This window comes from Mus musculus, chromosome 1 (assembly GCF_000001635.26).
Source record: "Mus musculus strain C57BL/6J chromosome 1, GRCm38.p6 C57BL/6J".
NCBI classification, from domain to species: Eukaryota; Metazoa; Chordata; class Mammalia; order Rodentia; family Muridae; genus Mus; species Mus musculus.
In genome coordinates, this window is record NC_000067.6 from 59,596,606 (window position 1) to 59,623,498 (window position 26,893).

The 26,893-nt window shown below is 46.0% G+C and overlaps 1 protein-coding gene and 1 long non-coding RNA gene across 29 annotated transcripts in view; one reads left to right on the forward strand and one right to left on the reverse strand.

The window, feature by feature from the left end:
* The window catches only part of Gm973 (predicted gene 973), a 120,154-nt gene that overhangs the window by 80,342 nt on the left and 12,919 nt on the right, over positions 1-26,893 (forward strand). For 15 of the 28 annotated variants that reach the window (NM_001013771.2, XM_030255081.1, XM_017321342.2 and 12 more), the window contains one exon: positions 11,128-11,200. In NM_001013771.2, coding sequence (NP_001013793.2) covers positions 11,128-11,200 — 73 coding nt within the window. Of the gene's footprint in view, positions 1-333; positions 472-9,298; positions 10,350-11,127; positions 11,201-26,893 lie in introns of those variants that run through there. The other 13 variants (XM_017321327.2, XM_017321334.2, XM_017321324.2 and 10 more) reach the window with 2 other exon arrangements.
* Positions 16,255-23,307, reverse strand: Gm33833. The gene is made up of 3 exons (XR_373431.3): positions 22,603-23,307; positions 21,162-21,292; positions 16,255-16,424 (listed from the first exon to the last, which is right to left on the reverse strand). It is a non-coding gene; the product is annotated as a predicted gene, 33833 (long non-coding RNA).

Sequence of the window (26,893 nt, forward strand, 5' to 3'; positions counted from 1 at the left end):
GACTTTGGGCAAGTTGGTCTCCTGATCTGTGATGGGGGGGGGGGGGGGGGGGGTGGTGGCAGCAAGCCTTAGCTCCCAGGGTTGCTGCGAGTAGTAAGTGAAATAATTAGCACCCCAGGACGGTTCATTTCCCCACGTCTCTGGATCCTATTAGCTCATCTGCTTGCTCTCCTCATGTATGCATCCCCGGTGTCTTCAACAGTAAAAATAGATGTTGCTAATAGTGTTGCCATGATGAAAAAAACTGCTTTTTATAAATATTAGGGGGTTTGGACCAGCTCTTGTTGCCCTGTGTATCGTTCCTCTGAAAGTTGGGCTTTCTGCCTCTCACAGGGAGCCCCACAGTCCTTGGAGGCAGCAGCTCAGAAGACGGGAGAGCCTCAAAGATGTATAAATAAAGGGCTGATATGTTCAAATGAAAAAGAATTTTACACACGCAAGCTGCACATCGACATGACGCCGTTCCTGAAGGTGATCTCACACTGAGAAAACAGGGGGTTTATAGACACATACACAGGAATGCTGGTTAATACACTTCTGCATGCTACAAAAACAGCTCAGAAGTCCCTCTGCGCTCTTACTTTATCAGAAAGGACAGAAAATAGGCAGGTTGGAGCAGATGAAGAAAGAACAAATTAGGACAGTAATCCCAGCCAGCCATCGGGGACAAACCAGTTGGGTGTCTGGTTTAGGTAGTGGGGGATAGTAGAACAGAGAGAAAAAGGATAACTTTGAACTGCCTCATAAAACAGGTAAATAGGGTTTATTTCATCTTGACTGTAGCTAGCATAATTGCTACTGTTTGCCCCTATGACTTGGTAGAGTGATGTTCCTAAATACACTGCTTCTTGAGTTAATTATTTCAAAGTTAGCTGTGGATTCTCTCTGGGATATTGGCTCTGGTCCTCTGTTCTCTAACAGTTCACTGATCTCACAAGCTCAGCTTCGCTTCTGGTTAAGGGCACTGAGCACTCCTGAGGTGAGGATGTCATGGGTCCTCCTTTGCTGTGCTCCCTCCCACTCCAGCATGTGGCACCGGCCTGGCCCATGGATGGTGCTTCACAGCCACTCCATAAGCTGGCCCACCCTTTTCATCCTGTAGCCCTTTAGTTGAAGGGCCTTTCCCATCATCTTCTTTGCCCTCTTCAGAGTATATTGAACTGAAAAATGGCCACAGAGTCAAAGAAACCGACCAAGAACAGAACCAAGATGGGCACGGATGACTTCAGATCTTTCATACTACCCTAGCAGACCCCATCCCAGACCCTTGGTAAGAAGTGACAAGGAAAGACAGACACAGGAGAGGACAAACACTTGAGAACTCATGAGGACATGCTGTCTATCTGTTGTAGGGACTGGCAGGAACCGGGAATGTCATAAGGACCATGTCCTAACCTCAGCTAATCCAGAATTCTTAGGCCATGCCTCCGTGGGCTTCCCTGAGCTCATTGTGCAAGGTGGGACTTTGACTGAGAGTCCTGCAAATAGTCAATGATGTTCATGTGCTCGGAATCTTAGCAGTTGAGAAGCAGAGGCAGGAGGGTCAGGATTCAACATCAGTTTCAGCTACATGGGGAATTTGATGCCACCCTTGACCACATGAGACCCCATTTCCAAAACAAAAACCAAATCTATTTATCTCTGTAACTTTCCTGAGCTTCGTCCTAGGCTCTTATATTGGAGGTAAGACGGCTACTGGCTTTTTCGCCTAGAGTCTTCCAGAACTAAAAGATCCAGCTTGGATCAGATGTTCTAAAAGCCATCGGTCCAGCCTGGATCTGCAGAGTGACAGTGAGGAAGAGAAGCATTTCTTACAGGGGCACTTAAACCACAAAACAGGATGATGATTTCTGGACAAGAGATGTTTGCTATAAGCATAGGGGGGAAAAAAGTTTGCCAAGCTCTTATCTTTTAGTGAAATGATCCCTATTCTATTTCCTTTCAAGACAGGGTTTCTCTGTGTAGCCCAGGCTGTCCTGGAACTTGTTCTGTAGACCAGGCTGGCCTCGAATCCAGAGATCCACCTGTCCAACTCCAGAGTACTGGGGTTAAAAGCATGTGTCCACCATGCCCAGCTTCAAACAATCTCTTTTCTTCTTAGCAACATTTTGTGTTTCCCTTAGAGCTCAAAGAATTACGGCTGGTACCTTCTGAAGCAATGATTGTATCCTCATTATTGATCGCTGTTTATCCATTTGTTTGATTAATAATTTTGAATGCCCACTGTGTGCTTGGCACTTTCTGAGTATCTAGTCTATGTCCATGAACAAAGTAGACCAAGATAGGCTGGGGATGTAGCTCAATTGGAGAGTACTTGCCTAGCACACACAATGTTCTAGGTGCCATCTCCAGCACACGGGAAAAAAGAAAAGAAACCAAGATCCGTGCCCTATTCCATGATGGCACAGGGGAAAAATACTAACCATAACAAATAAGCAAAGATGTAGTATGTCTAAGATGACCATTGCTAAGGATACAAAGTGAGAATGTGTGTGTGGAGCAACCGAAAATCACAGAATTCAACTCGGGGAATTCTGAAAGTCTAATCTAGATGTGTGTGGAATGTACTAATACTGCGCAATGGCCTAAAAGGTCATTTGTGCTCCATCCAGAAGACAGAAAGAATAGCTAAGAAGCTTCAACTCCATCGCTACTGCAGCCTGTTAGCAAATACAGCTCTCAAGATCAAGGTGACTACAAGCCCAAGAGCCAACCATATTTGGAGTTAGAGCAGCCCCGACCTGTGCTAAAGCTGGCCCAGGCTTTGTTCACATAGGCAGGTCCAACTCATCACCCAGAGGATCCCTGCCAGTGCCTACTACACTCACATCAGTGAGTGCTTCTGTGAATCCAGTGAGGGTAACAAGAAAAGAAGGCCTGGCTTAAGACACTATCCAAAGATGGAGACCACTACCCTATGAGGTAAGACCTCATCCTAAGAATCATTTCAATGTGCTCTGTTAGCTTGACAGGGACATTACAGAGAGACTGCAAGCCAAGTTCAAATGCATGAGGTTTGGATGATAGTGTCAGGAAATACATTTAGGATGGCAACTGTTGGCTTCCCAAGAGAAAGAAGCAAGACCAGGATGAAAATTAATATCAAGGTGTCAAGCCAGCAGTTGGCAAGCCCCAGGTCCTCACTGATCCCTAGTGGCTTTCCAACACTCTGGAACACCTTTTCCTCTCTGCAAAGTGGAGATGATAAAAACAGTCTCTCCACACCTGCTTCTCAACCATGAGGTGAGAATTACACAAAATAACAGTTTTATAAATATGTTCACGGCTGTAACAGACTCAGCGCAGGGGAGAACGGAGCAGCAGACACTCACTTGGTCCCTGCTAAGGCCAAGTCCCTGACGAATTGAACCTTGTTTAAACTTCCCACCTGCCTTTGCAGCAGGTATTCAGAGCCCCATCACTGGAAAACCCGAGGCTCACAGAGGGCCCCACAGCCTGGCTGACACACAGACGGCTAGGATGGAAAACTACGTCGTGTTGTAGCACAGTCTCTCTGTTCTGCTCCTGTGGAGAGTTTAATGTCACATCTTGGCTCTAGCCTCAGAACCTGAGGAGCAGCAATTTGATAATTATTTCAAAAGTATCCACAAAATACTTTATGATTTTCATAAGTGTGTGTGCATATGTGTGTGTTTATGTGTATATGTGTGTGTTTGTATGTGTGTGCTTTTGTGTCCCGAGGGCCAGAAGTGGTGGTACATGCCTTCAGTCCCAACATTTGGGTGGCATGAAGGGGAGAACTGTGTGTGTGTATATGTGTATGTGTGTGTATGTGTGTATGTGCATGTGTATGTATGTGTGTGTGTTTATGTGTGTGTATATGTGTGTGCTTGTGTGTGTATGTGTGTATATGTGTGTTTGTGTGTGTATGTGTGTGTTTATGTGTGTATGTGTGTGTTTATGTGTGTGTATGTGTGTGTATATCTGTGTTTATGTGTGTATATGTGTGTGTATGTGCTTGTGTGTGTGTGTGTGTGTGTGTGTGTGTAGTGTACCCACCACAGAACGTGGAGATCAGAGGACAACTTTTCAGTCAGTTTTCCCCTTCTACCATGCGGGTCCTGGGGATCATACACAGGTTCCCAGGCTTGGCAAAAAGTGACTTAACCACTGATCGCTCTCACTGGCTCCCTTACAATTTCTATTTCTTATTAGATTTGTTTGTTTGTTTGTTTTTACATAGCCCCACCTGCCCGGCACTGCAGAGATCTGCATGCCACCCAAATGTTGGGACTGAAGGCATGTACCACCACTTCTGGCCCTCGGGACATTTTTGTTTGTACCATTGTTTTGCCATGCTGGGAATCAGAATCAGTCCTGTGTGCATGCTGGATGCTGGGCAAGTGTTTTATCACTGAGCTACATCCCAGGCCCTGGAGTCTTTGTAAAATGCCAGAAAAATTGGACTACTTTAGAGGTTGAAAATGTCAAACAAGGGCTGGCGAGATGGCTCAACAAGTAAGAGCACTGACTGCTCTTCCAAAGGTCCTGAGTTCAAATCCCAGCAACCACATGGTGGCTCACAACCATCCGTAATGAGATCTGACGCCCTCTTCAGGAGTGTCTGAAGACAGCTACAGTGTATTAGAATAAATAAATCTTTAAAAAAAAAAAGAAAGAAAATGTCAAACAAGAGACTGACTGGAGAATCACTGGGTAGGAGCACTTGCTGCTCCAGCTAGAGAATCTGAGTTTTGGTCTCTAGCATGGCTTAAGGAAGCAGGGCAAGGGGTGTGTGGTTTTTTTTGGTGGGGGGGTTGCTTTTCTATCATTAAGAAAGTGTTGAAAAAGCCAGGAGCTGGTGATGTAAGGTTTTAATCCCAGCAAACGGGAGGCAGAGGCAGAGGCAGAGGCAGAGGCAGAGAGGCGCAGAGGCAGAGAGGCACAGAGGCAGAGAGGCAGAGGCAGAGAGGCAGAGGCAGAGGCAGAGAGGCACAGAGGCAGAGAGGTGCAGAGGCAGAGAGGCACAGAGGCAGAGAGGCAGAGGCAGAGGCAGAGAGGCAGAGGCAGAGGCAGAGGCAGAGAGGCGCAGAGGCAGAGAGGCGCAGAGGCAGAGAGGCAGAGAGGCAGAGGCAGAGGCAGAGGCAGAGAGGCAGAGGCAGAGAGGCAGAGGCAGAGAGGCAGAGGCAGGTGGATCTCTGTGAGTTTGATGACAGCCTGGTTTATGGAGCAAGTTCTAGGACAGATAGTCAGGTACATAGAGAAATCTCAGAGAGAGAGAGAGAGAGAAAGAGAGAGTAGAGGGGAAGGGAAGGGGAGAGGAGAGGGGAGGGGGAGGAGAGGGGAGGAGAGGGGAGGAGAGGGGCAGGGAGGAGAGGGGAGAAAGAAGGAGAGGGGAGGAGAGGGGAGAAAGAAAGAAAGACAGGTGTTGATGTATAAGCTGGCAAGATAGCTGGCTCTGGCTCTGAGGGTCAGATGATCACTGGATACTCTTCCAGGGGACCTGGGTACAATTCTCAGAACCCACATGGTGGTTAACAATCTTGTGTAACTCCAATTTTAGGATATCTGATGCTCTCTCTCTTCGGGCTCCTGTGGGCCCCAAAAATTAAAGATACTGCTTTTGGGTATCAAATACACAGAATTTCCAAATGCATTTTCCAAGTTGAACATTGGGGAACTTTATATAGCATCTATCATCTGCTTATCTCTTAAGAAGTTCTTTTGTAGTACAGGTTAACCTTGAACTATGTAGCTGAGGCTGGCCTTGAGTTTGTGATCCTCCTGCAACCACCTCTCAGGTGTTTACCACCCTGCCCAGCTCTCTCTGTGTTACTTGTTATTCTCACCGCTTACAGAAGCCCCTCCCCACCTCTTCCTTCCGTATCCCATGCTTCCCCATCTTGTGGTGCCCTGGAGAAGCCTGATGTCGGTTGAGCATAGAAGTGCCATGCCCAGCAAGAGTGCCCTGCCTGAGGATAAGCAGTGGAAACTGAGGCTCAGGAGTTAGGTGGTTCCTGGTCTGGAAGTCACAAGGGCAGCAGCTAGGTCTTGAGAGTCAGCTTTGGACTCTACTGGTCTATGTGTCACTGGGAACTGTCTCACACACTGTCCCAGAGGTGCCTGGTTGTTTACAGTGTTTGCTATTCTAACTGCTTTCCACCCAGGCCTCTAATTCCACCCCCCTCTCACCGCTCTTTCTAAAGTCAGTGCTAGCATCAGTTTGCTTGAAAACCCTTACCATAACCACACAGACTTCCGTTGAAGTCTTTCCCGTCTTTGAAGTTGTATTTCTTTTACAATTAGAAAGGTATAACAAATTCAGTTTTTCTAAAACTCTGAATTGGTCCATGCGAGATGTGGCCTCTATCCAATTTACACCGTCTGCCACTACAGCCTGCAGGCTCCACCCTAACAAACGCCTGCTGCTCCCTCTGCTTGGAATTGCCTGGCCTTCCCACTCCTCCAAGACTTCAAGCTATGCCTCCCAGTAAACAAACCTCCTGGCCTAATTTAGCTTCGGCTCTCTTGAGGTCCTGAGGAAACCTGTTCCAATCTATCATGACGTTTACACTCGGTCTTACAACAGGTTTCTTGTGAGGTTTCTTGAAATTTTCCTAACAGCAAGTAAGCTAATTACAAATAGACCCTCAACTTTGTGTTCCCCGTTCCCAGCACAGTACTTGGCACATGGCAGACGTGGCAATAGCTGTCATCTGCTGAGGGAACAGAAGACAAGCAGATGACTTAGCCAGTGTCACAGAGCTGGGGTGGGAACTTTCATATGTTTTGCTCACTCAACAAGATGAGCATCTCTAGCCCCAAACTGTGAAATCTGAAATGCTCCCAAGTCAGAAAAAAAAAAAATGGATAATGGAAAAAGATGCCATAAATAGAAAAGTCTACATCTGAGCTCTATGAGAAGTCCCAGTAAAAATGCACTTTTAAATTGTTGTATAAAATTATCCTCAGGCTGTGTGCATAAGACATATCTGAGACACAAATGAATTGTGTATGTACATTTGAGTCTTGTTCCCAGGATATCTCACTATTTGTATGCAAATATTCCAAAATCGAAAACATGTGTGTGTGTGTGTGTGTGTGTGTGTGTGTGTGTGTGTGTGTGTGTGTACGTACTTGTGTTTTGATCACCTTGCTTAGTAATTTCATTTTTGTATTTTGCTGCTGTCTGTCTGAGTTTTGTAGTATTAGAGATCGAACTGGGGGGCCTCGCATGCTAGATAAGGGCTCTACCACTGAGCTGCACCCCCAGCCTGAGCTTTGGAGTTTTTCAGATAGGGTCGCACCTGAAGCTGGGATGGTTAATCTCCAATGGCAACTTCATTGGATGGAGAAGGGCCTAGGAGATGAGTGAGGGTTACCTGCAGTGTGTCTGTAAGGACATCCCCAGGGAGGATTGTGGGATGAGCCTGTCCTGGTGAGGGTGGCACCATCCCTGGCTGAAGGTCTGGATGGAATGAAAAAGGGAAAGGCGCTATCCACTGAGAGTGGGGCGGAAGCCACTGAGAGCAGCGGGAGCCACTGAGAGCGCAGGCGCGGGATTCTGTTGGCCTGCCCCCTGGCCGCAGTGACGCGAACTGTTCTGCCCCATCCCTTTCTGCCACAGTGGATTGACTCCTTGAAAACTGAGAAGACCCATCTTTTCTCCCTTTAAACTGTCTGTACTAGGTCTTCGTCACAGTAACGGAAGTTTAGCACTGTTTAAAGCCTGGGAGGCCGAGCTTCTCTGCGTTAGCCTCCTGTACCACTTCAGAGAACTCCCAGATCCTCTCCTCACTTACCGGCTCTATGACAAGTTTGCTGTGAGTTGAGAGGCAGAAGGGTGGAAGACAGGGTTCAAGGGCAAACACTTCAATTTTGACATCCCAGGTGTGCCCCATGGCAGCCACAATCCTTGTGGAATGGCTACCTTGGAAATGCCTTTATGGGTTGAAGCTGATGAGGCAAAAGCCCGTTGGAATTCTGGACATTCATCAATAGTATGATGCTCCAACACTCGTGATAGTGAGTGACTGGAAAGAAGAAGATTCCTCCTCCTCAAATCTCCTAGTCCCTGTACGGAAGTTTAGCACTGTCTAAAGCCTGAGAGGCCGAGCTTCTCTGCGTTAGCCTCCTGTACCGGGATGGCTGTTGGCTTTCAGTTCAAGTTTTGAATCTGAAATGCGCAAAGAGGACGTTTAATTATTTACTGGGGGCTGATGGCTTCACACCCACGGTGCGGCTAAGGATAACATTGACCTTCTGGTGTTACCTCTGCCTCTTAGAGTCCTTGGGTCACAGGCATGCACCACTATGCCTGGCCCTGCGTGCCCTTCGCTGACGTGTCAAATGCAATGCAAACAGAGAAATAGAAAACTGGATTTTCACGGAAATCGGGTGTTCGAATACACATTATTTGGAGTCGTACTATTAGATTTCTTTCTTTCTGTCTGTCTGTCTGTCTGGTTGGTTGATTTGGTTTGGTTTGGTTTTCCAAGACAGGGGTTCTCTGTGAAGCTCTGACTGTCCTGGAACTCACTTTATAGACCAGGCTGGCCTCAAACTCAAACATCTGCCTGCCTCTGCCTCCCAAGTGCAGGGATTAAAAGCTATGCCACCACTGCCCAGCCACTCTCAGATTTCTTGGAGTTCTATGTCAACTCAGTTACCTTGTTCTCCCTAAAATTACTGTAATTACCAATCCAGCTGATAGGCCATGTAGGCCATGTAGGCCTTAGGTACATTATTTCGCATGTGGGCTCATATGTTTAAAAAAAGAAAAAGACAGAGTCTTGGTGCTTCTCAGTATCTGAAGAAACTGAATTTAAGAGTAAGCTGCTTTCTCTAATAAGGGTTCACTCGAAGAGTTTCCAGATCACTGACTCCCCCTGCCTCCATCTTCCCATCTCGGAAATGGGGAGAATATTCCTCACCCCTGCAGGCCTAGGGATGCATGTTGCTGAGACCAGCCATTTTTCTGCATTTGAAATTCTTCCAATACAGGAAACTCATTTCCCTCTTTCCATCCAAGTTCCTGTTAGATTGAAAGGCGTTATAAACAAGGAGGCAAAAAACTGATTTTTTTTTTTTTTTTTTTTTTTTTTTTAGCTTTCTAACTCAACGGTTTACAGTGACTGAGGAAGGGTTTTGTGCAGTGCTTGGTTTGGTTGGCTTTTCTATGTTTGGGTGACTTTTGTTTGGTTGTTTGGTTGGTTGGTTGGTTTTAGCCTTTCTCTTATTGTGGGACTTTTTAATTTTATTTTTACTTATTTATCTTTATTTTATTTTTACCATACTGGGCACATCTGAGAAATCCAAAGGAGGGACAGTTATTGGCCCCTTTAGCATTTCGTGTCAGCAGATCTCACCAGCTCTAAGCACTAGGCCAGCAAGGAAGAAACCCGGGTCAGAGCCAGCAGGTGAATTAAAGACACAGAGGGTATTGAGAAGAAGGCCTTAGCACAGCATTTGTCAGCCTTGCTAATGTGGTGACCCTGTAACACAGTTCCTCACGTTGTGGTGACCCCAACCATATTATTCCATGGCTACTTCATAACTGTAATTTGCCACTGTTAAGAACTGTAATGTAAATATCAGTGTTTTTCGATGGTCATAGGCGAGCAACCCTGTAAAAGGGTTGACCCATCCCCAAAGGGGTCAAAACCCACAGGTTTTAGCAGATGATAAATTTTCTCTTCCCAGTGTGGGCAATTTGATGACAAGTGGACAAGTGCCCACTAAAGGGTGGGACTATGGGAGGGACTTCCACAGCCCACAGCTTGCAGTGGCTCAATCCAGCTGTGTAACCACCCGCACCCAAGTTCACGAAATAATGACTCTAAGACTGAAGAATCATGAATAATTGCCTAGGGTGAAAGCTTTGGCTAATTCCCAACTCAGTTATCCTGTTTATTCTACGTCCCGCCACGTGGCTGGTCACCTCTTCTCAGCTTCATGGACTGTCTTCCTCAGAGTTTGGGGGGAAGCTCTCTGGTGTCTGACTCCATCCTAGAATCCCAGTCTTTCTTCTGAATGTCCCACCTTCTAATCCTGCCTCAGCTCATTGGCCATCAGCTTTTTATTGACAGGTAATGCTTCCACACAGTGCACAGAGATTCTCTCTACACAGCTGTATCACTGAATATAATCCCAGTACCCGCTGGTCCGCGCACGCGCACGCTCACGAGCAGCCTCACCTAACAGCTCAGGATGTCTCCTTTCTCGCCAGCTCCACCTTGCTCTGCTTTTTGGTTGCTAAGGAGCTGCCCTTCAGCTGCTGGAGGACAGGGGTTCTTGATCCAACTGCGCGATGGAACAAAACGCCTCAAAACCCCACTACCCCACAGTGTCCGATTTTGCTTGGTGTTAGATCCTGCTTTTTTTGTTTGGTTGGTTTGGATTTCTTTAACTCTTCAAATGATTCTGATGAGCAGCAGCTGAGATTTAACAGCTCTGGGGGGGGGGGGGATTTCTGGACAGTGAAATCGCTCCTGTGACTCAGGGAGAGAGGGAAGAGGGTATCAAATGGGAGAACGAACCCAACCCATGGTAACCCTGGGACGCCACCAAAGGCCAAGCCGACCCTTTGGCTTCCCTGCCTCTCCTCAGTGTCATGTATTTGTTCTCAGGATAAAGAAAGAAACCCTTCCCCTGCCTTAGAGGCTGTGGCTCCTCCCCAAGCTCCCCCCTCCTCTCAGCCTTTACTCGCTTGCCAGTTCTGTCAAGTCCCTAGAGGTGCTCCACACCCTCCCAGCAGCTGGCCTGTGCCATCCTTTTTCCCTTCTCGATCAGCGGGACTAAAGCCCCACCTGGCTCCTTAAAACTTATCTCTGGACGCTTATGCTGAAAGAAACTGACAGAGAGGACAGGCTGGGGATGGTAGCTCTGCAGCTGAGCACTTGCCTGGCATGGGAAGACATCCTGATTATAGTCCTCAGCAGCACTGGATAATGGTAGCACACGCCTTTAATCCCAGCACTCAGGAGGCAGAGGAAATTGGATCTCTGTGAGTTCAAAACCAGCCTGGTCTACAGAGTGAGCTCCAGGACAGCCAGGGCTACATAAGGACACCCTGTCTCAAAAATCCACACTCTACCGGAAGGGCATGGACACAGGGGAGTTTGCATTTATTTTGTCTCATTATTCTTTTGTGTGTTAACCCAATAGGAACGTGGAAGTGAACTTGACTCTCATGAAGAACCAGGAGGACCCCTCAGAGGAAATGCCAAAGACAGCCAAGGTAGAGTGAGCTGGCGATTCGTGAATCCTTTCACTGGGACTGCCCAGATAGAACTCGGTGTTGTTCAGACCCATTAACAGAGAAGTCTTTCCATGTCCCTTCAAAGCATGAACTGGAAGTTAGAAGCAGAGGCCTCTGTCTGTCGAATGCAAATGCAAGCGACATGTTTTCTGTTCTTCCATTATTTAAAGATTTCTTTCCTGCTGGAGACTGCAGACTGAGACAAGAGTAGAGACTTCGGGGACAGACACAAACCCCACCCCCACCCCAAGCATCCACCCTTCTCCACCTCCTGCTTTCATGGAGGTGTGCATATGCTGGTGAGGCGGCTAGGGTTCCATGCCTACAGACATGCTGGTACGAGAAAGCAGGACCTTCTCTTTAGAGGCCTAGCTGCTGTCGACCAGAGCCCTGGCTGGCAAGAATGCCAAAGAGGCACAGGTCTTTAATCCTAGCACTTGGGAGATAAAGATAGGTAGATCTCTGGGAGTTCAAGGCCAGCCTGGTCTCCTTAGTTCCAGGACAGCCAGCACTACAGAGAGATCCTTTCTCAAACGAACAGTGTGCCTTGGTGGAGGCTTCCTTCAAAAACAAGTTTATATTGATCATGACGGGTGGTAGTAGTTCTAAGAAATACTGAGCCTGGGGCCACTGGGTGTGGAGGCACTCACAGTTCATAGCTCAGAGACTGAATTAGGCTCTCAATGCTTTTGTGGGCACCTAGGCATATTACTACCCCACTGGGCTCTGGCAGCAGGACTGTTCCTTACCCATTATAGCTTCTAGTTTTGGTTTGGTATGGTTTCAGTTTCGGTTTTAGTTTTAGTTTTGCTTGTGTGTTTTAAGACAGTCTCAGTGTGTGACTTTGGCTGTCCTGGAACTCACAGAAATCCCCCTGCCCCTGCCCCCGCCCCTGCCTCTTATTAGCATTAAAGGTGGGTGTCATTGCTTCTTGCAGAAGTGAAAACCCCTTACCTTTCTTTCTTTCTTTCTTTCTTTCTTTCTTTCTTTCTTTCTTTCATTCAAGATTATTTTCTGTATATGAGTACACTGTTGCTATCTTCAGCCACATCACAAGGGCATCAGATCCCATTACAGATGGTTGTGAGCCACCGTGTGGTTGCTGGGAATTGAACTCAGGACCTCTGGAAGAGAAGCCAATGCTCTTAACCAGTGAGCCATCTCTCCAGCCCCACTTACATTTCTAAGGGTGGGTTCCAGGCCAGACAGAAGCCATGTGCTTATTGTTGCTACACAATGTACAGCAGAGGGAGCAAGCGGGCCTGAACTCCAGCCTGGGCTCTGAAACCTAAACCATGTGACTCACAGAGAGGGCGCCTTTTTTCTTTCCTGGCCCCTTAAAGTCACAAGCGAATGCATGCCCAGCTGCAGGTCTGTGCTACTAAACTGAACCTGAACTGTGTAGCAGGCTACAAGCACCTTCACCTCTCCACGCCTGGCATCCTTTTCTGCCTCAGGGACTGGTAAAAGAACTTTACTCTTTAAGCGGTGATGAGGAACGAAAAAAAAAAATGATGTCCCTTAATAAATACCAACCTCAATTTGGACATTGCAGCAAATTAATATCTTCCCTCTGTGGTCACTACCAAACTGTGAAACAACACTGACTCTGCCTCCTTAAGTGGAAGGTTTTGATCTTTCCTGTTTATCTTCCACTGTTTCTTCCCATCCTACTCAAAAATAATTTTATACTGATTTTATTATTTCTAAATGTATTTATTTTTATTTTCTGTGTATGGGTGTTTTACCGGCATGTACGTCTGTGTATCATGTGCATGCAGTGCCTGAGGAGACCAACAGAGGGCGTCAGATCCCCTGCAACCCTACTTACAGATGGTTGTGAGCCACCATGTGCTTGCTGGAAATAGAACCCAGGACCTCTGCAAGAGGAGCCAATGCTCTTAACCGCTGAGCCATCTCTCCAGCCCTATACTGATATTTAATGTCATTCTTTGTGGGTATCTGATAAGAATATATTTTGGGAGTATGAGGCCTAGGTTGGTCAGGATTTTAAGCAAGAATTCTTCTAACATGAGGCTCTGTCACCTCCATGCTCAAAGCTGAGTGACACTAGCCAGGAAAATGTACCCTGATCTTCAGATTGTCCCTGTTGTAAATCACAGATCCAGAATGCGAACCCTGGCAGGCTCCAGCGTCTTAGCCAAGTGCAGCGGGGGCTTTAGGCACCACAGAACATGGCCCAAGCTAAGCCATGACTGAGTCAGTCAAAACAGATTTCCTGTCTCATGACGCCAGGGCCGGCTCCGGCCGAGTCCTCGGAGGTTAGCCAGACATTCTCAATGCAATGAAATGCCACTGCAGAAAGTCACCGGAGGCCTGTGCCTGTCTCAATGACAAATGCTAATTTTTAGAAAGGCTTTCCGGTCTTGGAAGGCAAGAAGAAGGAAATTCCAAGGAAGTGCTTTTAGCTGTTTAAAGAACAATTCTCCCCTTTGGTCTTAATGGTCATGTTGTTTTTCCTACTTTAAATTCAGTAGTGACCTGCACGGTTTATTATAAGGAGTGAGCCAGATACTAGGGATACATCTCAGTGTTATAACACTTTCTAGGATGTGTGAGGCCCTGGGTTCAGTCACCAGTATTACATGGATTGCATATATATACACACACACACACACATTAGTACATTTTTTAAAAAAAGTATGAGTGATCTAGTGAGAGGACTTAGAATTCTTTTGCAAGTTTCCACAAGATAAGGTTCACCAGCAACCTCCAAATCTGGGCAGACTGGGGAAACAGTCCCAAAGCCCAAGGAAAGGATAAAAGGTCAATTCTAGTTACTTCCTAGATCAGTGGTTCTGAAACGTTAGTGCACTTCAGAAGCACCTACACGTTTTGGTTTGGTTTGGTTTGGTTTGGTTTGGTTTGGTTTGGTTTGGTTTTAAGACAGGGTTTCTCTGTGTAGCCGTGGCCATCCTGGAACTTGCTCTGTAGACCAGCGATCCACCTGGCTCTGCCTCATGAGTGCTGGGATTAAAGATGTGCACCACCCCCACCCCCACCCCCACCCCCACAGCCAGCCATCACCTGAAAAGTTTGTGAAAGGTTTCTGATGGCACTTGCCTGGAATTCTGGCAGTTAAAAGGCTATGGTGTGCAGCAAACAAACTCAAGGCCAGCCTGGGCTATAGAGACAGACCCTGTTTCCAAAGTTAAACAAAGGGTTAGAGAGATGACTCTGTAGTTAGGGGAGCTCTCTGCCCTTCCAGAGGCCATGAGTTTAATTTCCAGCACCTACATCAGGTGACTAACGACTGCCTGTAACCTCAGCTCCAGCATATCTATCGCCCTCTTCTGGCCACCAAAGGTACCCACACGCACAGCATACATTTACAGACATGTATACACACATAAATAAAAATAAATCTTTAAAAATATTTTTTAATTTATTTTTTAACTAAGGGAGACAAAAGAAGCAAAAAAGGTGGAAAAAAGATTTCTGGGCTTCTCTGCAACATTTTTAGCTTTATTTAGTCCAGGACCTAGGCCTGGCAATATGGATTTTTAGTGAATTTCTCACTTGATGCTGGAGGCCCAAGGACCACACTCTCAAGCCACAGTCCTGAAACCTGTTTCCAGTATTTAATTATCTGAATTTTCCAGGGTCTTACCTAATCTGTTCTTTTAAAATATAATAGGATCCAGTTGCATATGTAGCAGAGGATGGCCTAGTCAGTCATCAGTGGGAGGAGAGGCCCTTGGTCCTGTGAAGGTTCTATGCCCCAGTATAGGGGAATGCCAGGGCCAGGAAGCGGGAGTGGGTGCACTGGGGAGCAGGGGGAGAGGGAGGGTTAAGGGGATAAGGGGTTTTTGGAGGGGAAACGAGGAAAGGGGATAACATTTGAAATGTAAATAAAGAAAATATCTAATAGAAAAAAATAACAGGAATTGGGGAAGGAATTGGTGAGCAGGCAGTATCTAGAATGTGCTTGGGATACCTGTCTCGGGGGCTGGGGCCAAGGCTTAGTCAGCGCACTGTGAGCAAACACCAATCACAGGATTCAGTCCCCGACACCTCACAAACTGGTGTGGTGGCACTTGCTTATCTATAAGCCCAGTACTCAAGAGGCAGGGCCAGGAAGATCGGACCTTCAGGGTCATGCTGGCTATGTAAAGAGTTCGAAGCCAACCTTGGGCACATCTCCAAAAGACAATTAAAAAAAAAAAAAAAGGAACACCTGCCATACATCAAATGCTCAAGAACAGTTGGCTTTCGGTCCATTTTCCAAGTTTTATTTTTAACTTTGTATATGTGTGTGTACATCTGGGTTAGATATGTGCATATGAACGCAGGTACCCATGGAAGCTGAGGTGAATCAGGTCCCCCTAGAGTTAGAGATGCAAGCAGGTATAAGCAGCCCGAAACGAGGTCTGGGAATCAAACTCAGGTCCTCTACAAAACCCTTAGCACTTTTAACTGCTGAGTGGGATCGTCTCTTCAGGCCCCATTCCTTCTTGTCAACGCCTTGAATATATAGCCACAATTTGCATCCTGTCGGATGCTCGCGCAATGATTTCTTTCCTTTCAACCACTTAGGCATGTGTTCTTTGACGGACTTAGTTACTTTTCTGCAGAAATCCTTCTTTAGCTGAAGTCCAGACATCACTGTGATTAAGCGCAATTACCGAGTCGCACTTCCTGGGTTTGAATCCTCACTCCACTACTTACTAGCTGTGTCGCCTTGAGGAAATTACTGAATTTCTCTGGATATCTTTCCTAGGGTGGTTGTGATAAAGAGGAGCTGATTGGACAGGCTTAGACAAGTAGCTATCCCAGATGTATCTCAAGATGATCTATTAGCAACTTTCTTTGATTTGTGTATTTTGGGGTTTTGAGATCTAGGCTGGCTTCAGACTCACTGTGCAGCTAAGGATAACTTTGAACCTCCCTGCTACTTCTGCCTCCCGAATGCCGGGATTATCTGGCATGTGCCATCATGCCCAGCAATCCATTTAAGAATAAGCAGAGAAGACGCCTTTAATTATAGTCATAATTGCTATTAATACCTTATCAAGAGAACCTGGTGCTAGCATGGTAACTACTTTCCAAGCCAGTCTCCGTGGCAGGACACTTGGTGTTGAGGACTCCATTAATCCTCTGCCTTAGTCCTTTAGGTAAAGACCCAACAAGGGCGGGGATGCTGAGATGGCTAGCCTGATCCACATAGTGAGAGAAAGAAAGTCTGAAGAAACAAACAAACAAACAAAAGCATTCCTTGAAATATGGCAGAATACTTTAAAACTTTATGCTAGGCAGAAAGCTTGGGCCCTCATGCACACTAGGTTCCCTCCCCAACCTTGCCTTAAGGTAGTCTGAGAAACTTCTCAGATCCTTCATGAAGGACCAGCATAGAATAGTAATGGAGGGGGCAAACCTCAGAAAACACTGAGCCACTTCCACAACTCCATTCAGGAAGAGAAAGCTCAGAGCCTGCTACCTTGTCAAGAGGAATGTGGGGGGCTGGAGAGATGACTCAGTGGTTAAAAGCATTGGCTGCTCTTTCTCGGAGTGCCTGGGTTCAAGTCCTGGCACCCATGCAGTAGCTCACAACCACCTTTAACTCCAGTTCTAAGGATCCAATGCCCTCCTCTGGCTTCTACAAGTACCAAGCACACACCTAGTGCACAGACAAGCATGCAGGCAAAACACTCATACGCATAAGATAATAATAATAAAGAGGGATGTGCAGTCTTGTCCTGCTGTTCTAACAAAGAACATAAGCCCGGACGGAAGGCTCCTTCATTTCTGCCTTGAGAACAAAGTCAAGCTGGCAGGCAGGTAGCGGGCAAGGTATAAGGCTGGACATAAGGCTGTCCAGAGCCCCGGGTTCCTTATCAATTCTTAGGAACTGGTTCCCTGTGCGGTCACCCTTATACATGAAGCACCGATTCAGCGCTTTCCTCACGCCACAGGAAGCAGAGGAATGGTCGCTGTTGGGTGAACCACCACCTTTAGAAAATTGTACCATTTATGTGTTTCCTTGCGTATTGCGGGGAGGCACAGGCACATGCCCAAGTCAGAGGACAACCCACAGGAGGCAGTTCTCTCCTTCACCACATGGGGTCCAGGGACTGAGCTCAAACTGTCAGGCAAATCCCTGTCTTAGTTAGGGTTACTATTATAGTAAATACCAAGACCGATTCAGTCCTGCTGGCTGAACCAAGCTAAACACAAGGGGGCGCTGCTACCCACAGGCAGAAGCAGGCATGCGCACAGCTGGTCAGGTCTGTTTCTGTCTCCTAGAGGCCACATTTTCTCCTCTTAGACTCAATTACTCTTCCTCTCAGGCCAGCTCTTTAGCTCAGTATGTTTTCTCTCTCCACCGCAAACACCAGGCTCTAGCTGCCCACGTTGTGGCTTCCCTAAGAGGGGTAAGATCCTCCTGCTTTCGCCACTGGACTCTGTGGTATCAAAGTAAGAGAAAGGAATATTTAATGCATTTGTGAATTGTGAGGATCCGGCAGTCTGATTTCCACTGACCCAAACGAGAGCTGCCTGGGGACCTGGCATTACAGGATGGGGAGCATTACAGGTTGGGTAATTCTGGCCAGTGGGTAATTCTGGCCTGTCAGCTTCTAAATAGCCTTCCCACTGACTCTGCTAACCTGAGGTGACTGCCCTCAGGCTGTCTAGGGCGTAAGGTATGTCATGTGTATACACAAGGCATTTCTGTGAAGACTACTTGTCTGGCCTTTCTCTGAGAGCTTGTTAAAGATGCAGATGCTGCTCTCTCCCAAGACCTATCTGTGCTGCAACAGGACTCTTGGGTAGCCAAGCCTAGTGGCACAGGTCTGTTGTCACCCCAGCTACTTGGGAGAGTAAGGAAGGACAATTGCAAATTCAAGTCCTACCTGGGCAACTTAATGAGACCTTGGCTCAGAAAAACACAGTTAAGCTAATAACCTATCTCACTAAAGGTGAAAAGAGGATTGAGGGTAAGGCTTGAGAGGAGAGCACTTGCCTGACACAGGCTATAGGCTCATGTCCATAGTACATATATACATACACAGTACGTATACATAGACATACATGCACATGCTCCTGTACACACACACACACACACACACACACACACACACACACACATGCATACACACAATCCTCAGGTGTCTACATACACATTGGTATCTGAAAAGCACCGGCATCAACTCTTTGGGGACACCAAATTCCAAAGTCAAAAGGCAGGGGCTCTCTTATCTGTTGGCTTTGATCAAGGCCAATATTGAGGGCAGGACAGATCACTTCTCTGGGCCTTTGTTTCCTTCCCACAAACCAAGATGAGTAGCTTGTGGAATACCCAGACCCCACCCCTCACACTGTTGCTCTAGCAACTGAGCTGAGACCAGGCTCCTTTCACCACAGCTGGTCACAGAGAAGGCCAGCCTGCCATCTGTACTGTGGCCCATCGAAGGCTCTGCTGCACCCAGGCCTCTGTGGGTCTGTCATCACCATGAGCCCAAGAGGAGGCAACAGGACCTGTTTCAAAGGCCTCAGGTGGTCCCCCAGGCCCTCACTGAAAATAACAAAGCTGATTTGCTAATCGCTCATGCTGGGTTTTGGTTGAGTTAATGATCTTAGAAAAGTAAATTTTTTTTATTTTATTATTATTATTATTGGTTTTTTGAGACAGGGTTTCTCTGTGTAGCCCTGGCTGCCCTGAAACTCACTCTGTAGACCAGGCTGGCCTCAAACTCAGAAATCCGCCTGCCTCTGCCTCCCAAATGCTGGGATTAAAGGTGTGCACCACCACTGCCCGGATGAAAAGTGAAATTTTTATTGGTACCAGTGAGAGCATCTCTGGTTCAGCTAGGCCTTTCTGTCCTTAACTGCTGACTACATGAATGGAGGGCTCTTTTATTCACTTAATCCCTGGCTAAGTTCCTCATTCTCTTTGGCTGGGGAAGACATTTTTCCCTCCTGCAGCTCTAGTTTGACTTGGAGGAAAAAGATTGCGTGCCCAGGGTTCCAACAGTACCTGACAGAACGCAGCACCAGCAATGGATTGGAGGAGCAAAGATGGAGGCCAGTAAAGGCCTACAAGTCAGCTCTCCATCACTAAGACCAAACAGAAGAGAGGGGACAACTGGGAAAGAGGACCGATTGCATCATGGTCATGTGGCCTGATGCTCTGGAGCCCTGTAGGCCAAAGCAGAGCAGAGGTGCTCACAGCCAGTAGCTGAAAAGCAAAGGGACAGAGGAAGGAGCTAGTGTCCCACTGAGCCCTCCACAAACTTCCCACTACCTCCCCAGAGCCCCACAGGCTGGCAGCCAAGGCTTTAGTGTGTGATCCTTTCGAGGACATTTTAGATCCAAAGGATAAGTGAGGACTTCCTGGAGGAGGTGACACCTGCCATGAAGGAAGGACATTTACTGAAGCTGAAGTGCCCTCAGAAGGGAGGAGCATGGCAGTTCCTGCTCACTGTGTGGGGCACCAGGGTACCACACCCTTTACAGAGGGTTCCACTCTGCTCATCTCCACTTGTCATGAGAAAATTAAGGTAACATGTCCTTAATCACAGAACTGGGCAATGGAGGGACCCAAGGTCTAACTGGCCTCCCCAGCCTCAGTCTAACTCATTCTTCTGGTTGATAACAGTCATCAGAAGGAGAGCTCATAGGTCAATGCTCTTGGTGGAAGAGGATAGAGCAGAAAGGTCTAGAGAAATAGGGACTTACACACACACACACACACACACACACACACACACACACACACACACACACTTCCAAATAGGCAGTTAGAATGAGGAGACGCTTGGGATTGTCTCTTTGTTTTGTGCTAGAAACCAAACCCAAGGTCTTGCACTTGCCAGACAAGTGTTCTACCAATGAGCTAAGCCTCCATCCTCAGCACAGGGCTCAGACCCTGCTCCCGCACCCCTGCAGGATTTTGTATTTTTTCCCTTTGAGAAACAAAGTGGTGTGGCTTGTTAGGAGAGGGAACTCAAAGACAAACGGGTCAGGCAGCTGGCCCCAGCGCACAGGGCTACAGCTCCTGACAAAAAGATGAGCCCCTTTGGGGACTTCAAGACCCCAGGCAGGGGTCTCCCTGCAGGCTGGCTATCTGTGGAATCCTGTTCTCCACTCTTTTCTTTCCTTCTTTGAGTAGTGCTTGATGCTGCTACATGCTGGGGCCGCCCACGGATTCCATGCAGGTGGGCCTGGGAGACTGGAGAAAAGGTGAGAGGCAGATGAGCCAGCAGGACAATTCAGACTTTTAAATTCACACAAGGTTTCTTTGGGTCTGTTGGCCACACCATCAGAAGAGTGGAGAAAAGATATATAATTTTGGGCATGTGTGATATTTTGTGTGTATCTGTCTTGTTTTAGCCACACCATAACTATAATATCTAAAATTTTATTCTTGCTTTATGGGTAAGAAAAATACGGCTCTGTGAGGTGCTCTCTCAAACTAGGAAGGGGAAGAGCTGAAACACAAAGCCAGACTTCTTTAGATGCTGTTTGATTTTGTTAGCATCCGATTCAGCTTTCTACCAGGCTCTGGAGTCTTAAGGTATTGTAACCAGCCATGTGTTCTAAATAGAAAGAGTGACAAAGGCACACACCTGCACACGCATAGACAGACACACACATGCACAAACATATTGTATACACAGACAAAATGTAGCATTTTTTTTCCCTAAAACTCAGCATGTATCTTGGAGATTGTTTAGAATCCCTGGAAATTCTTTTCTATTGCAGGTTAAGGAAGCTGAGGCTGTAGAGTTGTACAGTCCCTGCTAATTAGTGAAACCACAGTCTCTGGAGCTTGTGGGCATCAAGTTCAGTTCCAAGGGCTTTTCTAGATGCAGCTATGGATTCCAGGAGCAAACAGCAGAGAGGCAACAAGAGGCATGGTAGCCAAGCTGCTATAGTGGGCAAGGTGGGAGGGGTGAAGGGGGCATAGCAGGGCACTTACTCAGCTATGAAGGTGGGAAGTGTGTGCCTGGGAGCCAGGATGACTTCAGAGTCTGGAAGGTGGTGGCACCATGCAAGAGTAGCCTCACGAAGGCCACCAGGCTCCCTGCTTCTGGTTGCTCCCTGTGGGATCTGCACAGACACACGTTGGTAGGTCCTGCCACCTGTGCTCAGAAGATTCTAGATGAATGACACACCCCCTACAGCATTCTACTGCATAGTGGGAACGAAGGCCCAGAACTCCCTAAGACTGCTTCCTGCATGCTCCCACTTGGCCCTGTGTGGAAACCAAAAATGTCCCCAGAACACAGCTGTTGTCTTCAAGTCTAAAAACACCTTCACCCTCTAGAAAAGAACACTCATTTCTCACAGAGAACCTACATTTGTCAAAACAAACAGCAGCTGAAACTGGAGATAAAGAGAGCATAAGAAAAGAAAACCACCAGGCATGACGGTGTTATGTATAATCTTGCCACATGAGAGCTAAGGCAGGAGGATCCCCAAGTTCAAGGCTAGCCTGGGCTATATAGCAAAATGCTATTTCAAACATTGGAGTGGAGGGCTGGAAAGATGGCTCAGCAGTTAAGAGCACTGAGTGCTCTTCTGGAGGTCCTGAGTTCAATTCCCAGCAACCATATGGTAGCTCACAACCATCTATAATGGGATCTGAAGACAGCTACAGTATACTCATATACATAAATATTAAAAAGGGGGGCTAGAGAGATGGCTCAGAAGTTAAGAGCACTGACTGCTCTTTCAGAGGACCAGAATGCAAATCCCAGCAACTGCATGGTGTCTCACAACCATCTGTAATGAGATCTGATGCCCTCTTCTGGTGTTTCTGAAGACAGCTACAGTGTACTTACATATAATAAATAAACAAATGTTTAAAAATAAAAACAAAAACTGGAGTGTAGTTTATGGAAGCCTGGCCAGTTTTATAATCAAATATGTATAATTCCTAAGACATAGTTAAGTGAATCTTTACACTTAAATTGTAAAAATAATAATAACAATAATAAAAGACCAGTGACTGAAAGCAATTTATCATAGGAATTCAAAATGGCCCAAAGCCAGGCTGGGTGTGTAGCTCAGTGGGGAAGTACTTGTCCAGCCCATGTGAAGTACTGGAACCAATGTCCAGCACCACAAAAACAAATATGTATATAAAATAATAATAAGCTTTAGCTACCCTGGAACTCTCTCCGGAGGCCATGCTGGCCTCTAACTCATAGAAATCTGCCTGTCTCAAAAAAGGCAGCCGAAGTTGCACAGAGAAATCCTATCTTTAAAAATTTAGATAGATAGATAGATAGATAGATAGATAGATAGATAGATAGATAGATTTTTTTTTAAAGCAAGATAGAAATAGAAGAGAAGAGACTTCCTGATCCGGATAAATACATGTATCAGAGCTCTCCCGTAGCCGTCAAGCATCACACCTGAGTGAAATTTCAGAAGCCATCTCTCTAGAGAAAGGATCAGGATGCAGACACCCTCCTTCATTTTTCTGCCAACATGTCCACTGCCCTCATCAGCTCTGCAAGGGAAAAAGGCAAGAGCTGACCAGGAGGAGGAGATGGTAAGCGGACCGGAAGTAGGGGATGCTGAGAGGGCCGGAAGTGGAGATGGTGAACTGACCGGAAGTAGGAGATGATGAGCGACCCGAAAGAGGTGGTGGTGAGTGGACCGGAAGGAGTAGATGATTCTCAGTATTCCAGATGATGTTATCACATAGGACTGTACTGATGTTCGTCGGATTTGTGTCAGAGATAAGAATGGAAGCTTTAGTTGGTTTCAGTTGCAGGGGGTTCAATCCCTGGTCACACGCCTCTTGCTTTGGGCTGTAGAAAGCAGAACATCATGGCAGAGAGCATGGGGCGGAGTGGGAAGTAGAGAAAAAAAAGAAGGAACAGGAGTCTCAATATCTACACCCCATAACCTTTCTTCCCCTAGGCTCAAATTCTAAAGGTATTACTACCTTCCACTATCAGCACAGGCTCGTGGCAAATACCTTTTTTAGCACATAACTCGTGAGAGGCATTTACTACCCAAATCATAACAGACAAGACATTAAAAACAAATAGACTGATTACTATACACAGATTTGTAAAATCAGTTGGATAGCCTTTCAAGACACCAAATGTAAATGAAGTACTTTTCCTTTTCTTTGTTTTTGTTTTGCTTTGTTTCTTTGAAACAGGGACTCATGTTGCCCAGGACAGTTTGGAACTCACTATATAGAGGAAGATGACCTTGCCTCCCGACTCTGCTTCCCAAGATCTGGGATTTCAGATGTGTGTCCCCAGGGTGGGTGACAGGGTTTCTGTTGCTGCAACAAAACACCATGACCAAAAAGCAAGTTGGGAAGGAAAGGGTTTATTGGGCTCCCACTTCCATATTGTTGTTCATCATGGAAGAAAGTCAGGACAGGAGCTCAAACAGGGCAGGAACCTGGAGGCAGGAGCTGATGCAGAGGCCATGGAGGGGTGCTGCTTACTGGCTTGGTTCACATGACTTGCTCAGTCTGCTTTCTTATAGAACCCAGGACCACTAGCCCAGGAATGGCTCCACCCACAATGGGCTGAGCCCCTTCCCCTGATCACTAACCAAGAAAAGGCTTTACAGCCAGATCTTATGGAGGTATTTTCTCAATTGAGGTTCCCTTCTTTTAGATAACTACAGCTCATGTCAAGTTGACATAGAGCTGACAAGATAATAAGCATAAGTTGAATTTAAAATTAACCATTATTATGGAAAACCCTAAGTGTATACAAAGGCACCAGGACAGTACAGAGAGTCATGCCCCCATTAGAGAATAGCTTGGAGAAACAACACTCTCATTGGCCAACATTCTCCATATAACACCAACTCCATCCTCTCTTTCTTATCACTTTTAAATCAATTCCAGGCTTATATCATTTAACCCATTTAACCCACACAGTTCTAGAAAAACAAAACAAAACAAAACAAGAAAGGACTCTTGACGTAACTGTGAGGTCATTTTTCTTGTCTAGTTTCATATTAACTTGACACAAGCTGTAGTCACCAGAAAGGGGGATGTAAATGGCACTTTTAAATGCTATTTAATAAATATTCATTATTAATATGACCCGGCCACCTTAGCACAATTACACCCAATCTATTGTCTATACACAGACTGCTAACTCCCCAGCCATGCTCCCTAAGTACTTGCTGTTTGAGTCTTGCCTAGGTTATTTCTGCGCCATCAAGGGACATAGAGTTTGGCCATGTGTTCCTGGTCCATCTCACCTAATGGAGACCTCATTTTCTCTGTCTTTCTTTCTCCTTCTCCTCCATTCTCTTTCTCCTTCCTCCTCCTCTCTCCTCGTGGTCCTTACTTGAGACCCTCAGCCCAGTAGTAACCAAAGTACCTCTATTCTCCCCAGTAATTATCTGTAGTCCCTTTTATTTAACCAATAGCTTTAAATTGGGGAGCAAGGTTTATACAACAAACGTATGTGAGAATCTGCTCACCAGTGGCAACCAGATCTTGGGGTTCAGAATTTAGCATTTGTAGACACAGCACCAGACCAACTCTCAACAGAAAATGCCTCCATAAAGTCCAACTACAGGTAAGCCTACAGGGCATTTTCTTAATTGGTGATTAATGGGAGAGGGCCCAGCCCATTGTGGGTGGGGTCATCCCTGGGCTTGTGGTCCTGGGTTCTATAAGGAAGCAGGCTGAGCAAGCCATGGGGATCAAGACAGTAAGAAGCACCCTTCCATGGCCTCGGCATCAGCTCCTGCCTGCAGGTTCCTGCTCTATTTGAGTTCTTACCTGGGCTTCCCCCAATAGACTGTGACTCAGGATATGTAAACCCTTTCTCCCCAAGTTGCTTTTATCATGATGTTTCATCACAGCAGTAGAAACATAACTAAGACATTATGGCACCTAAAAATCCAAAGAATTCTTAAGTATACTGACGATGTTTTCATAGTTTTCAAGTTCTTACTTGTTTTACGGTTGTAAATTTTGAGTTAATTATAATTAGTTAATATGATCTATGTGTCATTTAAATTATAGATTCCACTCTACTTTCTAATTTTAGTTTATTTATTCCTAACTTTAGTTTATTTCGTCTTTTAGTTTATGCTCAGAAAATTGGGTCACTTGGTCCTGTTTCCCATGGTGTTGATTCTGCTGTGTCCTCCTGTTGTGGGTTCTTGTGTTTCATGGCTTTTCTATTTCCTGTTACTCAGTCCTTGAGTCTAGAGACTTAATCAGATTCAGGTTTCATTCTTCCGTTTGGCAAGGCCAGTTCTGTGTCTCTCAGGACACAGAATGTTCACTTGTCTCTTTTTGATGCCAGTAGTTATAGATCCATCAGTCCTGGGGCTGGCGAAAATAATGCCAGATGGAATTCTATCAGTGCTTCCTCATTTACTAGTTGGGAGATGCCAACAAAGAGGAATATTCCCCTTAGCCAGTGGTATAGTTTACATAAGGAGGCAGGACAGTTGATCAATCTTTCCATTTATGGATCAGTTTTCAATGAGCTGGTTCCCTGCAGCCCCCACAGAGATCTAGTTTTCAGAGATAATCATTGCTAATTATTAACTTGTGGACATATATATGGAAAATATAATTTTAAGATAATACATGAAAAATGATTTCATTTTAATAAATAAAAATAGACATGAATAAATATAATCTTCTATATAACCCTGGATATAGCAAGCACAGATAGGAAGAGCTGTTACCATAAAGATGACAATTCTAAAAAGGGTGCAGTGGCATTTAGGACCAGCCTGGGGGACCTAGCAAGCTTCTTTCTTTCTTTCTTTTACTATTTTTATTTATTTATTTATTTTATCTATTTTGGGGTTTTTTTGGTTTTTTTTTTCCCCCGAGACAGGGAGTTCTACGGGAACTCCATCTGTAGACCAGGCTGGTATTGAACTCACAGAGATCTGCCTGCCTCTGTCTCTGAGTGCTGGGATTAAAGGTGTGCACCACAGCCTAGCTGCAAGGTTCTTTCTGGAAGGAAGGAAGAGATGGAGGGAGAGAGAGAGGAAGGGAAGGAAGGAGGGAAGAAGGGAGGAAGGGAGGGAGGGAGAAAGAGAAAGAAAGAAAGCAAGCAAGCAAGCAAAGGCAAGACAAGACAAGACAAGACAATGATCCATAAATTAATCTATCAATTTGAAGCAATCATAAAAGTCCCATCAGATGAGCTGACACACATCTTCAATCCCACAGTTGGAAAGCTGAAACAGGAAGACTGAGTTCCAGGCAAGCCTGGGCTACATAGTGAGACCAAATCAAAGGTAATTCGATCACAGGGACACCTCTCTTGTGAAAGCTTAGTGTAGTTCCCTCAGTGGGTTAATGGCTTCGAGAGCAAGTTGTTATAAATCAAATTCAGCTTCCCTAGCTTGCTCTCTTGATGCGTAATACCACTGGCTCTTCCATATGTCTCTTTCTTTTCTTCCATAAAGCCATGATTCTTCATAAATAAATGCTTCATTTCATTATTGGAAAAATGTGAATCAAATATGTGAGACTATTCAAATCTTACACGACTAAATAGAAAGTCCATGGGTAATGAGTATACAAGGTTTTTGTTCTACACCCTGCATCGTTTATTTTATAGATGTCAAAATTCAATGCCTAAATACCAAGTTATTTTCCTAAGGGAAAGAAACCCCCTTCTCTAGCTCACACAGATCAGTTCTGATCATACAGGGTGGAGTAACACCAGTGTAAGCCTC